At 37.7% G+C, this 15,130-nt stretch overlaps 1 protein-coding gene across 2 annotated transcripts in view; it reads left to right on the forward strand.

Moving 5' to 3' along the window:
- pcp4a (Purkinje cell protein 4a) overlaps window positions 1-8,741 on the forward strand; it is a 42,701-nt gene extending 33,960 nt beyond the window's left edge. Inside the window, exons 3-4 of one of the 2 annotated variants that reach the window (XM_084730265.1) lie at window positions 5,855-5,887; window positions 7,774-8,741. In XM_084730265.1, coding sequence (XP_084586391.1) covers window positions 5,855-5,887; window positions 7,774-7,904 — 164 coding nt within the window. In that variant the 3' untranslated portion in view covers window positions 7,905-8,741. The remainder of the gene's footprint in view (window positions 1-5,854; window positions 5,888-7,773) is intronic. The other variant, XM_084730266.1, reaches the window with a different exon arrangement.
- The last annotated feature ends 6,389 nt before the right edge of the window (window positions 8,742-15,130 follow it).

Genomic DNA, 15,130 nt, shown 5'->3' on the forward strand with positions numbered 1-15,130 from the left:
GGCAGCGGTAGACCTGCAACTCCTGCGTTCTGTGAGGTAAAATGTTTTTGTCAAAGGAGTCTGGTGGCTATGAAGAGAGCGATATAACAGCTTCAGTTTCCCATCGATACAAAAGATCTTTCTGTCTATAATGTTGTCAGGCAAACAAACGTTTTTACTGGACATACGTGGACACGTGCAGTTGCCCCGAGAGATTAAGTTTCAGCCATTGCAGACAACACAACTGGTTGAGCGATCTGCTGGACCAATTCCAAATCTTCTTGCACACTTCTTGCAAAGAATACTGCCATAAAAATACTGACATACTATAACATAGAGAGAGAGATGCCTGCCAAGGGTCAGTCTTCAGATTGCTTTTATTTTACTATTACTACTACTATACTCAGAAATGATCTTCCAGTCAGACATGACTGTAGTGCTCATCTGTTTACAATGACACAATTATGTGTACATCAAAATGTCATATTCAGAATTCACTTCAGTATGAGCACACACACACACACACACACACACACACACACACACACACACACACACACACACACACACACACACACAAACAGTTGCTAACAAAAGACTGAGTCATTAGCTATGATTGGTGGAACTTGTGGGAAGTTATGATGATTGGTCATTATTCACAGAAAAGTTGTGGTGTGGTGGTGTTCACCAGGATTGGTTGGATTTGCATTAATTGTTGCAATTCCAGCATCACAACTTCCTGGAGGACTGATAATACAACTAGGTCCCATCTGTTATCTTGAAATATAACTTACAATCAGTGACAGTCATGTAGATTTATTTTTAAATGTCTGTTTCATGCTTATTATTCTCATCTGCATCAGGCTCTTCAAATATCATGAGAAAATTATACTGATCATATGAATTTCTGAATGAATCAATTTTAATAACCAGTTTGTCTGAAGCAGTTCACAACCAAATACCTCAGTGTATTACTGAAGACACTCTGAACCACTTTGTCTGTTTATCTGTTTACATCTGATTATGTCTCGACAGAAACTGATAAGACAAATGAAAAAAGGCTCCCGCTGATTGGAATAATTTACCATCACACATGAAATTCATAACATCTTTTGGATGATTCAAAACCAGCTAGTCTTGTTTACAGTGTTTATACTTTTAAACACATTCACATTCAAGTAGACTAATAAGACATAACAAGCTGTGCATTGTATCAAATCAGGGAAAAAGTAGAAGTAATATGTTTTTTTAATTAGACAGTATTAGACCCTTTATTAGACCATTATTAGACTTTATGAGAGTAATTAGGGCCACATTAGAAAAGAATGTGCCCGTCTCCTCCAAGGACGTCTAATAAAGGGTCTAATAATGTCTAATAAAGAACATATTATTTCAGTTTTTGTGTAATGTGATACAAAGTACAGCTTATTACGTCTTATTAGTGTACTAATAGTGTACTGTAAAATAAAGTGCGACCTGATTTTGCTCATATTTCTCATGTTTTTTTGTGGTTTTGTGTGTTTTTTGTGCACAATCTAATAGCTGGTAAGACTAGACTAGATTTTACAGTTAGATGAGAGATGATTTCACAGAATTGTTGATTTTTACGTGTGTCTCTTGTACCACAGTGGTTCTGGCAATACAAAGGTTTCCTGTACCATGGCAGCATTTCACAAGAAGACCTACTTTGCAAACTGGGCCATGGTATTGTTGGCATAATAATGTAATTCAAATCCCTTGAGTTATAAACGGTAAAATTGGTCTCGCAGTGCTCGGCAGGATCCTTTGAAATTCATAAATGGTGTTAAGTGCAGAACTGTCATCCTGGCAAAACGAGAGTGCGCGAGAACAAAGGCCTGTTCCTAATGAACCTCAGAGCAGAGAACCTCAGCCCAGGTGAGAGGAACGTGAATCAGCCTGACGTTCTCTCTTTGAGCTGCAGAATTAACAGATGCTAACGAAGCCTTGAAAGAAGCTCGCATGTCATCATGGATATATGTTTAGCGGGCCGTGGCGTGTTACTGGGTTTCCCAGATTCAGCCATGCAAGCAGATACTTCATATCTTGTAAGTGCTTTCTGCAGTCTGCACATTTACAAAATTAGGTTTCATGGCGGCATATGATACAATACACGGAGGACACACTGTAATCTCCTCCGCTCCTTGAAGTGAACCTCCTCCTAACACAATGGATGCAGCAGGTTAACAGCAGCCCGTTCGCCGCTAAATGGCTCCGCAGCCTCGCTCAGCTCAGAGAGCAGCTCTCTGTACCTGGAGACCACGTGTCACCTCTCGTCTCTCTGTGGGGCCGCTGATAACACTGTTAAGACCCTGCGTTGAAATGGATTTCTGTCCCAACTTGTGGGATGATGGAGCGCACCGCAGCTCAGGCTCAGTCCAGAGGGAAACACCCCGCCAGTGATCGGGAGGGATTTTAGGCAGCTTAATTGAATTTGATGGAGGCGTGAATTGCATTCTTTTGACATTTACCCATTTTCACACTTTTTTCTGCTTTCAATTGTTTTTGCTTTAGGAGAGTTACCGAAGTCTAATTCACTCTAATAAATATACTTAAAAAATATCTATATTGATTACGTTAAATGTATTTCTACAGTGCTTCACACATTTACACATTATTACAATATCAAACATGATACAGACCCTCCAGGATTTTGCGGGCATTTTTGGGGGGATTGTTGTGGCCTAAAATGTCTGATTTCACAGCAAATTTTATAAAAATCAAACAAACAAGCGATTGCAGTATTTTTAGGCAATTTTGTACATCGAAATTACGGAAGCAAGTGAAAATTGTTATTTGTTGTGATTCATTAAAAGTGAAAGGCTACTTATGAGAGGAGGAGAATAATGTTAATGCTGAATGATGAGAATGTTCTGAGCAATCTTACCAAAAAAGGTTCTGGATTAGAAAAACTCTAAAAGCTTAAAGCAGTTTTTAAGCTCAAACACCACAAAATTGTAAAATATAAAAGTGCTCAGGGCATTGATAAATGTCAATAACAATGAAAAACCTTGTGTTATTTTCATGACCCCCCTGAAAAATAAAATAACATAATACTGCTATGATTGGTAGAACTCATGGGAAGCTATGATGATTGCTCAGATTTGTGGAAAAGTTGCAGTGATTGGACAAAATTGCAAGGTCATGCAGAATTCACTTTGATTGGTTGAATTTGTATTAATTGTTGTGATAGCAACATCACCACTTCCTGGAGGGACTGATTATTGGTCTAGAGCAGTGATTTCCAACGCTGGTTCTCAGAGCTCACTGCCCTGCATGTTGTAGATGTTTCTCTGCTCCAACACACCTGATTCACATGATCTGGGCCCCGTTTCCCAGAGCCTTCGTGGTGCTACGTGTGTCGTAAGTTGTATTTTAAGGTCTCGCTTAAGGTTACAGGCTGTTTCCCAGAGTTGGGACAACCTTAAGGGAGACCTTAAAATACAACTTACGACGCACGTAGCGCTACGAAGGCTCTGGGAAACGGGGCCCAGGTTGTTATCAGGCTTCTGCTGAGGCTTGATGATGAGCTGATCATTTGAATCAGGTGTGTTGGAGCATGAAAACATCTAAAACATGCAGGGCAGTGAGCTCTGAGGACCAGGGTTGAGAAACACTGATCTAGAACATGAGAGAGAGGGGAAAGAAAGGAAAAAAGAAGTGGATGATAGAAAAACTGATTAATGTTGTGTACAGGCATGTCAGGATCTCTCCAGTCCAGTGTGTCCCCCTATATTGGCTGTTAGCTGGAGGCAAAATGAAGGGGAGAAAATGTCGAACACAGAGTAGCAGGCCACATAACCAGGCTAAAATGTCATCTTGCTGTGTTCCAGAATCAAAGAAGAAATGGCTTAAAAGTTTCATCGTGTACCAGCTAACCTGACACACCAGATGGTTTGTTACACAGAACCATCTGGGAAGTCGTCCATAAAACTGTTTGGAAAAGGGCAGGCACTTTCAAACAGCACTTGGCAGGTGATTGGATGAACCATCTGTCATGTCTAATGTGGGCTAACTTCAACCAATCAGATCAACTCACTGAACCCAATCCAAAGCCAGCCAGAAGAAGAGCAAAAACTTGACAAAAGCCTTCAGTGTCGTTCTTTGCTCTTTTTTCAGTGAAGAAATTCTCTCCAGTTCTGATATAACTGATGCTATCACAGTATCTATGCTAATGTCTTCAGGAGCCGCCATTGTTTGTTGGAGACAAGTCACTTCCATGAACGTTTCTTGCTGTAGGTGCACCTCAGACCACACCGAAGCTGCCAGTGGTCCCTCCGAGGAAGCTGATTGGCTTGCACCACCTCTGGTGTGGACACAAATGGATAACTTGAAGCCTAACAAGATGGATTCTCACGTGATCTTGTGAATCCAGCTGCCTCACAGATGACCTACCAGCTGCCACTGGTGGTTAAAAACCAACTAGAGAAAACTAGGGTTGCGTGAAAAGTTATTTGGCAAAAACTGGGAGATTTGTGGAAGTTGCGCCAAAATATATTCGCAGATTGTGTGCATATATGTCCAGGATGGGAACATTCTCACACCAGTTTTTCTTATTAGACAGAAAAATACAACTGACCACCTGCTGAATTCAAAGGTCCTCTCTTTACCAAATCAAGAGGCGCTTCAGTTTATGTTAACTCTGTAAAACACACTTCATTTAAACTTGACAGGTATAAATAAAATAAAACTCATCAAAGCCGTGTTGGTCAGTCTTTCCACTGTTCCAATAATCACCAACTCTGATTTTGGTTGATATAAATCCTTAATTCACAATTAGATGTGAAAAAGGTCTGGATCTACAGACTGTTTTAATTTCAGTGCACCATACTCTGGCCAACAGCAGCGTCCAGTGTACTTACAAAATCATTTTGCACATTCAAAATAACATAAATACCTTAATTTCATTGCAATATCAGCACCATTCACCCCTATTTTCCAATAGTCCTCCTTTGTCACCCAGTAATATTACTGTATTGTAATTATTTAATAAGTTCTCAGCAATGTAAAACACACCTATTATTTCATTTATTTCTTTGATCCACCACTAATATTAGCTACATGCAGCTACACAGAACAACTGCTAAAGTTAGCTACACAGTTTAATTTATTTCCAAGCGCCACTTGAAGTTGTTACTTCCTTACACAGCATTTTACAGCATTTGTCTTTCAATGCGAAGATGCCTTTTTTTTTATGCTGACTGGATGCTATTTGCTATCCACCAACTAGCTCACAAGCTAACAGCGCCTTGTGATGCTGAATAAGGGTGTCATGACCTGTTGGGTTTGATTGAAAGGGCATCGCGTCTGTATGAAAATCGATAACTTACCCTTTTCCTATAGACACAGTACCTCACACACACCCCATCTGAGGGAATAAATGTTCCTTCTCCAGTGTTTGTTGATGTATTGGAGTGTGACAGGCTGTGCTTTGGTTAGCGGTTCACCTCGCTGCTCAGTGTTCTTCACACCGGCCCTTCATCAATCATTGTCCATATACTCTTACGTTGCTTTAAATCTCACAGGAACCAATTTGAACATGACCTTTCACAAACCCTTTATGGAAATAATCCCATCATGCATTGTGGCAGCTTGATTCATTCATGCAGCCGCAGCACAGCACATAACTGCAACTGTGATGTGGCCGGCTTACAGAGTCTTACGTCCTCTGTGGTGTAAAGGGCATCGCCCCTGCAGAGCAGGTGTGACTTTGGAGAGAGAGAAAAGTGTGTGTGTGTGTGTGTGTGTGTGTGTGAGAGAGAGAGAGAGAGAGAGAGAGAGAAAGTGAGAGACAAGAGAGGTTCTTCTGCAATCATGAAATATAAATTTGTTTTCACTGTCATGTGTGTCGTCCAAGGAATTCAAGGTCAACAAAAGGTTCCAGCTAAACGTAAGTAGGACATTTAGGAAAACTTCCACCCTGCACAGTCATGCACGGAGCACCGGAGTGCATGACGTGCCATAAAAACAACCTCCTCTATTGTTTTAATCACACATCTGCTTTATGTGTGTTCAAGCAGTAAACACTGACTTAGTCTTCACTGCACACTCACTGTTCACAGAATGTGGTCTTGCTGGTTATGATAAGGTCTTTGTGACACTGAATCTTTAAATCAGCAGCATTTCGTTTTCTTTCAACAAAGCATGTCTCATTCTCTTCACACAGGAGGATTAAAGATGATGGTATTCAGTATGAATATTACAAAAGTCTGTAGAAAATAAATTATGTATGGAAAAGATGGCACCTTATTTGTCTTCTGTCATAACAGAGCAGCGTCTCCTCTCTCAGACTGCGGGGAGCAGAATCCTCGTTAGCCTCGTCGATTCGTGGGCTTCTGTTCTGTCCTTTTATTGAATGTCAGACATCTGTGATGACATTTACGTCCGACATGAATGAGGTCATTCCTTTAACACTGCAACAGAGAAAAAAACTGCAATGAAATTTTTATTTTCTTTGCACATTTTATGGCTCAATTTATTTGTCATGTTTATGTAAAATAATTGTTCTTTTATAGACTTTCCGTACCAGAGCTCACCCTTTGTTAGAGGGCATCCCCAGTTTTTGTGTCAAGTAATTATCTAAACTCAATAACAGAGGCAATTTCACTCTGACAAGAATGAAAATGAAGGAAGAAATATAGAACTAATAAAATATTAGTTATCAGTAGCCCTGTTTGGGACTGTTTCAGCCGCTGTGTGGGAGACCCAGATGGTTCCCACAGAAAGGCTCAGGGAAGCGGCTTTGCGAGGATCTTTAGTGGAGGTGGGGAACATGTATTTGCCAAACCAACCAGTCAGTGTTTCTCTAAACTTCCCCACATCGTTTAAAGAAGCAATATGTAAGATTAAAACATTCCAAATAACTAAAATTATCAACAGAATGTGAAGAAAATAACAGTTTCTGCGTTATGTCAGGGATGTCAGGTTAATAAGTAAGCAAAATAAACTCACAAAATGTCAGGAAGGAAATATTCTTGCAGCTATTTTCTGTGCACCTTCTGAATTCAAGTTTCTCTCTTTTCCAAACCAAGATGAGCTTAACTGCCTTGTTAACTCACCGTGAAACACACTCAAACTCAGCAGAAACAAAATAAAACCCAAACCATTTTTATTAGTCTTTCCACTGTTCCAATAATCACCAGCTCCGCACAACACAACTCTGGTCTCAGTGAAACTAGCTAATCTGACAGTGGCCAAAATATGAAAAAAATGTTTTAACTTGGTGGAAATTTATCCATTATTGGTAAAGCTTCAATTTCCAGGTCCCATCATTTCATGGGTGGTAAATAGATGGTAATTATCAAGTAATATATTCAAAATTTCTTCAAAGTAACTAACTGATTACCTTGAAATTACACCCAAATTTCATGGTTAGGTGTGTGATATTTAGCATGTGCCAACATTTTTAAAATTTGTTCTGAATTTACCCACAAACTGTCCCCAAATTTCATGGTAAGTATATGATAATTCACACTAAAATGACACCTGCAAATAATCACATACTTATCATGAAATTTGGAGGTAATTTTGGGGTAATTTCTAAGAAATTTCAAATAAATTACGGGAGCTGGGAACTGAAAGTTAAATCCATTATCTTCTCTCAGCATCTGATTTGAAGAAACATTTACAGGTAGGACCAGCTGCCAACTTTTCCGTTAATGTAAAAAAAAATCCAAAAGTAACAGAAAGGAATCAAGTTATGAACCCTGCAGGTGGAGATTTATACAGCTACTGAGACACATCACGTCACATTACACCTTTCTTTCCTCCCCCCAGATGAAAAGAAGAACAACCTCCCCCCGGACTTCGACATCGACATGGAGAACCCGGAGACCGAGAAGGCCGCCGTCGCCATCCAGTCGCAGTTCAGGAAATTCCAGAAAAAGAAGCAGGAAGTGAAGTCTTAGAGCGGCGGCCTGACGTCGGCCTGGTCTTTGCATGTCAATCAAACTACACCGTCATGAACTGAAAAGGAAGGGAGGGGGTGGAGGTCAGGGGTGGGGTGGTGGTCAGGGGCTAAACAGTATCTTTGTGAAAGTCTGTGTGTAATTACTAACTTATAATGACTATTATATACAAAAATGATCAGATTCTGGGTGTATGTATTTCAATCTTTCCTATAATTTTGCTATTTGTGTTTTTTACTTCAATGACACGTCAGTGCAGCTGCAGTAGAGCTTCATAGTTTTCTTATGTCACAGTCAGTGTAATATACTCATGTTAACAACTAGCTTCAAGAAGTCTTCTCATAAATGATCAAACAATGATGTTTAATTCAGGAGGAATATAAAGCCACATGCATCGCTGTGATTAACACTTTAACCTGAGTCATCGACAGTCTTAGCGAGGCGTCATAATCAAAAGATTCTTCAGCCCGATTGGAGCTCTGTTCATCTTATTTCCCTCTGGCTGGGTAAAATGATCCCAGTGCTTTCACGCTGTACGACTGCTGCTTTTAAAATCAAATCAGTGTCTAATTTGTATTTTGACGTCGGAGGTCTCCCCCTCCGTCCCGTCCTCTCATCTGATGACGTGAACTTCTCTGAGTTGTGTGTCTCTGTGGATGCCGTGCTTTGTGATTTTGACTCCAGTTTGTGTTTCTTTTCCCCTCTCTCAACGTGATTTAAATGACGTCATTGGTCTGTTGGCTCACACGTGTAGACTGTACAAGCACACGCAGTTATGCATGCAAGCTTGCACACACACACTACCACACACACTCACACACTCTCTCACACACACACACATATGCATATACACATATCAAGAGAATAAATAAAGACTTTGGAAAGACATGCAAGTTGACTGTTTTATCATTTCATCTTGTTGCAGTCGTGGATGAAAAACTGATATTTTAAGAAGTAGAAATACCACAGTCTATAAATACTCTGTGATGAGAAAAAGTACAGATATTTTATCAGTAAAATGTACTTAAAGTACCAAAAGTAAAAGTACTCATCATGTAGAATGGCTCTTTTGACCAAATAATATTATATTATTCTGTTTTAATGACTAATGAATACATGTAAGAGCATTTTAATGTTTAATGTTTGTCAGTGTGGAGCCAATTTAGATGTTTTGTGTATTACTGAGTTTATTGTAATATTCAGGGTTGGGAGAGTCACTTCAGAAATATATTCTGACACAGTTATTAATTGTTAAAAAATGTAGTCAGTAATGTAGTCAGTAATGCATCACAATATTAAAGTAATGTAACTTGATTATTTTCTGTTACTTTTGCATTACCTCAGTATAAAATATATTTTTTTAGCCTAATAAAGTGTTTTTAGAGCTGCAACTAATAATTATTTTCATCATTGATTTATTGGATGTTTATTTTCTTGTTTGGACTTATTTTTCAAAGTCTTTCCTGTAATGATTATTTTAATTATCAGTGAATCTGTCAATCATTTTCTGAATTAATCAATTAGTTTTTTGGGTCATAAAACGTCATTAAAAAATGGTGAAAAATGTTGATCAAAGTCCAAGATGACGTCCTCAAATGTCTTGTTTTGTCCTCAAGTCAAAAGAATTCAGTTTACTGTCAGTGAGGAGTAACAAAACCAGGAAATATTCATATTTAAGAAGCTGAAATCAGAGAATTTTGACTTTTATTCTTAAAAAAAATAATCAAAATGATTAATTGATTATCAAAATAGATGCAGACTAATTTAATAGTTGATTAACAATAGATTAGTCATTGCATCTCTAAGTGTTTTATGTTTGTTGTTAGGTTTATTAGTTTGTGCAGCTGTTCCCTATTTTGTTGTGCACAACTGACAAAAAATGTTAACATTTCCACTCAGTGAATCAGTTTTTAATTACAGGCCGTGATAATGACTTGATATCTGTGTGTGCACTGTACATGGTAATCCACAAAATACAACTGTAATCCTACTAATACTCCCTTATAATGGAAAAGTTACCTTTTTCCCCAGATTACACAATCCTGATATATGAAATCTGTTACTCCCCAAGCCTGGTAATATAGTGCTGCATCACGTCATATCAGCATTTGTTTTTTTTGTGTAAGAAAATATGTAAAAGGTAGTAAAAAGTACAATATTAACCTCTATTGGAGTAAATGTATAAAGTAGCATAAAATTTAAAAACTCAAGTAGAGTATAAGTAAAGTATGAAATCTGTACTTAAGTACATTGCTTGAGTAAATGTACTTAATTACTTTTCACCACTGCAGATGTGGCTGCAGCTCAGTTGTACTGTGGAACATGAGTAGTGGAGCAGATTAAAATAGATTTATTGCAAACTACAACAAGCTTTTTAAAAAGAATGAGGTAAAAGGTCAAAGAAAAAGGCAGAATAAGTATTCTGGATTATTAAAGTGATGGCATTGACCTTGCAATGAACTCCCTCACTGCTGCACTGCACTAGATCTCCACATACTGTAGTCAGTACACTTACAAGATCCTGTTGCACTGAACTGATGGTTTTTCATGCTCTTTTGCACTGAACTGCATATATATTACACATTAACTTATTTAGATTGATTTTAGAGAAAAAAAATCTGCATTAGTGCATTAAAATGCCTGCAGGGATGTAATAACAAGTCCTTATACTCATGCATGGATGCCTGGTTATATGTTTTAAAATGCGTGAGAAAAACTGCAGAGATACATAATCAGTTGTGGTAAAAAAAAAAATATATATATATATATATATATATATATATATATATGTATATATGTATATATCTTGGACTAAGTCAAGACACAGCTACATGTAGTTTTGTAGTTCACCCTCTCCTACATCCTAAAAAATAACATCAACAGGCTTAATGCAAACTAGAACATCACATGACTTCTTGCTTGGCTACTGAACGTTTCACAAAGACACACTTTAACTATGGCTTAGATCAAACTGAAAATCAGAATAAATCATTGTTCAGAGCTGCCTAGTTCTTGACTACTTGACTATTAATTTTCTTCATTACATGGTTTTGCTAAATACTTGATTGTGATTGGTCAACTGCACCAATCTAAGGTCTTATTTTTCTGTAAAACAGACTGTTGCTATGAAGAACAGACTTTGCTATGGACACAGTTCTGATCATAGACTCTGGAGGAACAATACAATCATTATTAAATCACTAAAAATATGTAAAAAATTAATATTTTGGGCAAAATTATTGATTTTCTTTGGTACATAACCAAAAGCCCTCTGTTCATTATACCAAGCAGCAGAAAATGTTTGCAGTCTGAAGGAACATTTACAACATTTTGCTGTGAAAATCAGCAAGGAGTCTAACAACACACGAAAAAAAAGACGAATGAAAACAACTGATGATGTCCTCTGCTGTATGTTCCAGCAGGTTACCATGCTCTCTCTTTTCCCTCTCCAGGCCTGTTTCTAGCTTTTCTGGGGGCCACTGCGCAAAATGTTGTTTTTTTGTGAAACTGTAGTTGGAGAATCCCAAATCCCCTAAGATGGCCTGGGTGTGCATATTAAATTTATATATATATATTAATCTGTCACACTTTAAGAGGAAAAGAGGCTAGAACTGTGAAAAACTCTGTTACTTTTCTTCTCAAATTCTGCAGGAAATACTAAAAAATAGGAATCACTGGGGTTCCCCTACATCAGGAAACTCTTGAAAACTTATCCCAAATGTTAGGGGCAAATTTCTTTCTTTTCTTTCTAATAATATATCTAACCTTTTTCATTAATTCATTTATTATCATATTCATAAAAGAAAACTGATGCAGCAGATTTTATATAATGTGTGCCCCTTTCCTTTGAAACTTGAAATGTTTCTAGGAAGGTGCCACTTGGTGTGTTGTTGTCTGTGTGGAAACAGTAGACTTTTAGAGTTGTACAGGACTTAGACACACTGTGCTGTGTCAACTGGTTGTGACAATGAAACGGAAAATAATTTGAAGGAAATCAGGAGAATTAAGGTCTAAATTGGGGGTGGGGCAATGACAATGAAAAACAAGAGTCTCAGCTAGGAACTATTTTCTTTCTACTATCTGTCAACAGTATTGAACAAGTGCTGTAGAGACTTATTGTCCGAGCAGCTTCCCTCTTTTTTCATCCACCATTTTAAAGCCACTTCTTTTACAATGTAAACATATGGGAGAACGCCTTTTTGGGCCACAGTGCATCACATAATGTTGTCATTATATGGTTTGGCTACTGTGTCAAATTAGCTTCAAAGTCTGGTGCTTCCTGGGGGTCTGCGAGAGGCACATGCGTGTGACAGCGTGGGACGTAAACATTAATGGTGTCCTCCTTGGCTGAGCTGTAATGTTAGCACCACTGAACCAGCTAGTGCAGTGACAGAGTTGGTGGGAGCAGTTCGGTAGAAAGAAAATAGTTCCTACATGAAAGAGAGACCTGCAAACTAATAGAACCGGAGATATACTTGCTGTTTAACCACGCGTTTGTGTTCGCATATGTGTAGCGTTAGCGAGGCAGCCATGAAGCGTAGGGATGCGCATGTGAACGCGTAGTTAAAAGCAAGTATATTTCCGCCTTAAGAGGTGAAAAAGACTTGTTTGTTAACCAGCCCTCTGTAGGAGGACAAACTTAGTGATTTTAACATGTAAACAAAACATCCTGGTGCATCTTCTGTTCATGTTTTCTGCAGACATTACTACTTCTACTTTAACCTCAGTACTTAAGTAAAACATACAGTAAGTAAGTAAGAGTAAGAAAGAGACTAAAGTAAAAAGTAAAGATTACTAAAAAAAAAAAAAAAAAAAAAATACTAAGTAGGCTTCTAGAGTAAAAGTGAAAGTGATGTGTTCAACAGTATTGGTGACCCATCAGATTCTGTGACCTACAGTGATGGAAAAAGTACTCAGAGTACTTTTACTTCAGTAAAAGCATTAGTACCACAATGTAAAAAATACTTAATTACAAGTAAAAATCCTGCAATTAAAATCCTACATAAAGCACTAAAGTAAAAGTACTGATTAAAATACAGTAACTTTATTTTTGCTGTAGTACCCTGCCGAGTACTTTTTACTTTACTTAAACCTTATTAATATTTTTACTTTACTTTTACTCTTGTACTTAATTTAGTACTTTTTTTTACTTCAGTACCTTAGTATTTTTTTTACTTCACTTTTAATTTTGTACCTTACTTAGTACTTTTTTGTACTTTTTCTTTAGTACCTTACTTTATATATATATATATATATATATATATATATATATATATATATATATATATATATATATATGTATATATATATATATATATATATATATATATATATATATATATATATATATATATATGTACACATATATGTACACATATATATATTACTTTACTTTCATTTTATTACCTTACTTAGTAATTTTTACTTTACTTTTACTTTTGTACCTTACTTAGTACTTTTTCTTTACTTTTACTTTAGTACTTTACTTGGTACTTTTTACTTAGGTACTGAGGTAAAAGTAAAGTAGTCATGTCTGCAGAAAACAAACAGAGTTCTTCAGGGGGAGGATGTCCTCAGTCCCCCGGCAGGGAGTTGGTTTGCAAACATGTCACCATTTTCAGCTCTTATGAGTTTGCAGGTCTGATTTATGACCAGAGTGAAGTTGTTGAACAGATCAAACTGGTCTCAGAGCCACATCAGATAAACTCTAGAAGAAATCACTGAAGTTCTTCTGTCCATAACCCAATAAGTGAGGAGAGAAAATTATCTTTGAATCCAACAAATGAAACATAAACAGTGGCTGCAGTCAGCTGCAAACTGCTCATGAAGGTGCAGTCACTGCTCCACTTCTGCACCGGGACGTGTTTATTACTTTACATTTTCAGAATCATTTCTGTGGCGCTGCCAGCGACAGCTTCATATTTCTCAGGCTGATCAGAGGGAAGAATTCAGCCTGCCTGAACCTAATTTATGACAGCAGACAGTTATTAAGCACCGATGGTGGTGGTGAGTAAATCTCTGTTACCTCGCTTAATTTGTTGTGGACTTGAGAGGTGGGATGGCAGATATAGTTGTCATGCTGAGTAATACCCCCCACCCCCACTCCTGTGATATAAGGGCATGGAAGCAATTTAGCAGGCAAGACATGTGAGGCTCAGGCAGAAGCTTCAGAGTGGCAGGTTGGAAAGGCTTCAATTACTGAACCAGTTTAGGAAGGAAATTCTTCATGACACCCAAAATTATATGACTGCACACTTTACACCTTTGATAAGATTTAGAATGAATATTTATGAGCTCCAGGTGTCATTTCTAGAAGGGATGACATTTTAAATTTACACTGACTTTATTAAGGAGAGATTTACCCTCAGACTCTCTTAAAATGACGGATTTAATCAACCTATCATGTTCTCCACAGTTTGTAAGTCATGGTTAGAACTTAATCCTGCCCCATCATTACCTTTATTTCCCAGAATGCCCTTTGAAAGCTACTAACAAGGGTCATGGATTTGTGGATATATAATGTTATGGTGCATTCGATTCATACAGGGAAGATGAAATTTCCCAGGCGTACATTTCAAGCCCTGAAGTCAGATTTCCGACAAAGAAAGTCTGACGAACCTTACTAACCCCGACCTAAAAATCCAATATGGCCGCCCTGCGTGTCAACAGTAGTGAAAGCAGTAGTATATACTGTTTATTAGTACTTCTGTCGTCATTTGTGTCTCATTAAATCAGTGGTACACACTGTACAGTCCAAGTTCCATCTGTGGACATGCTGCACTGTTATCAACAGGTATAACTAACGATGGCTTTTTGACTTGTTTACTGGAATGCAGCCAACTTGGGTGTGACGTCATTCCCAGCTCCAATTTCCAACTTCAGTGGTTAATTAAATGCAGCACCGTAATCTTAGTTTATGGACTAAGTGAAAGTTTTTGCACTTAGTATCCAAGAAATCAACATATTTAACCATTTTATACTAACATGTGTTCCACGTAAAACCAGTTATACAGAGCAGAGATTTTATGGTGCTTTGGACACTCTGACTTAACAGTGACTGCAAAATGCTGATTCACCATCCTTCACGATTAGCTTATTCTATTTTAGAACATACATACATGGCAGTAATTACACATATGATGCCTGTGAATTCAAAATGTAATTTTGAAAGTAAGGAAAGGTGCCATTTGTACCATTTAGTTTTTGGTGAAACTGCTCAGAGAACT

Source organism: Lutjanus erythropterus, chromosome 11 (genome assembly GCF_056507025.1).
Source record: "Lutjanus erythropterus isolate fLutEry1 chromosome 11, fLutEry1.hap2, whole genome shotgun sequence".
Classification (NCBI taxonomy): domain Eukaryota; kingdom Metazoa; phylum Chordata; class Actinopteri; order Lutjaniformes; family Lutjanidae; genus Lutjanus; species Lutjanus erythropterus.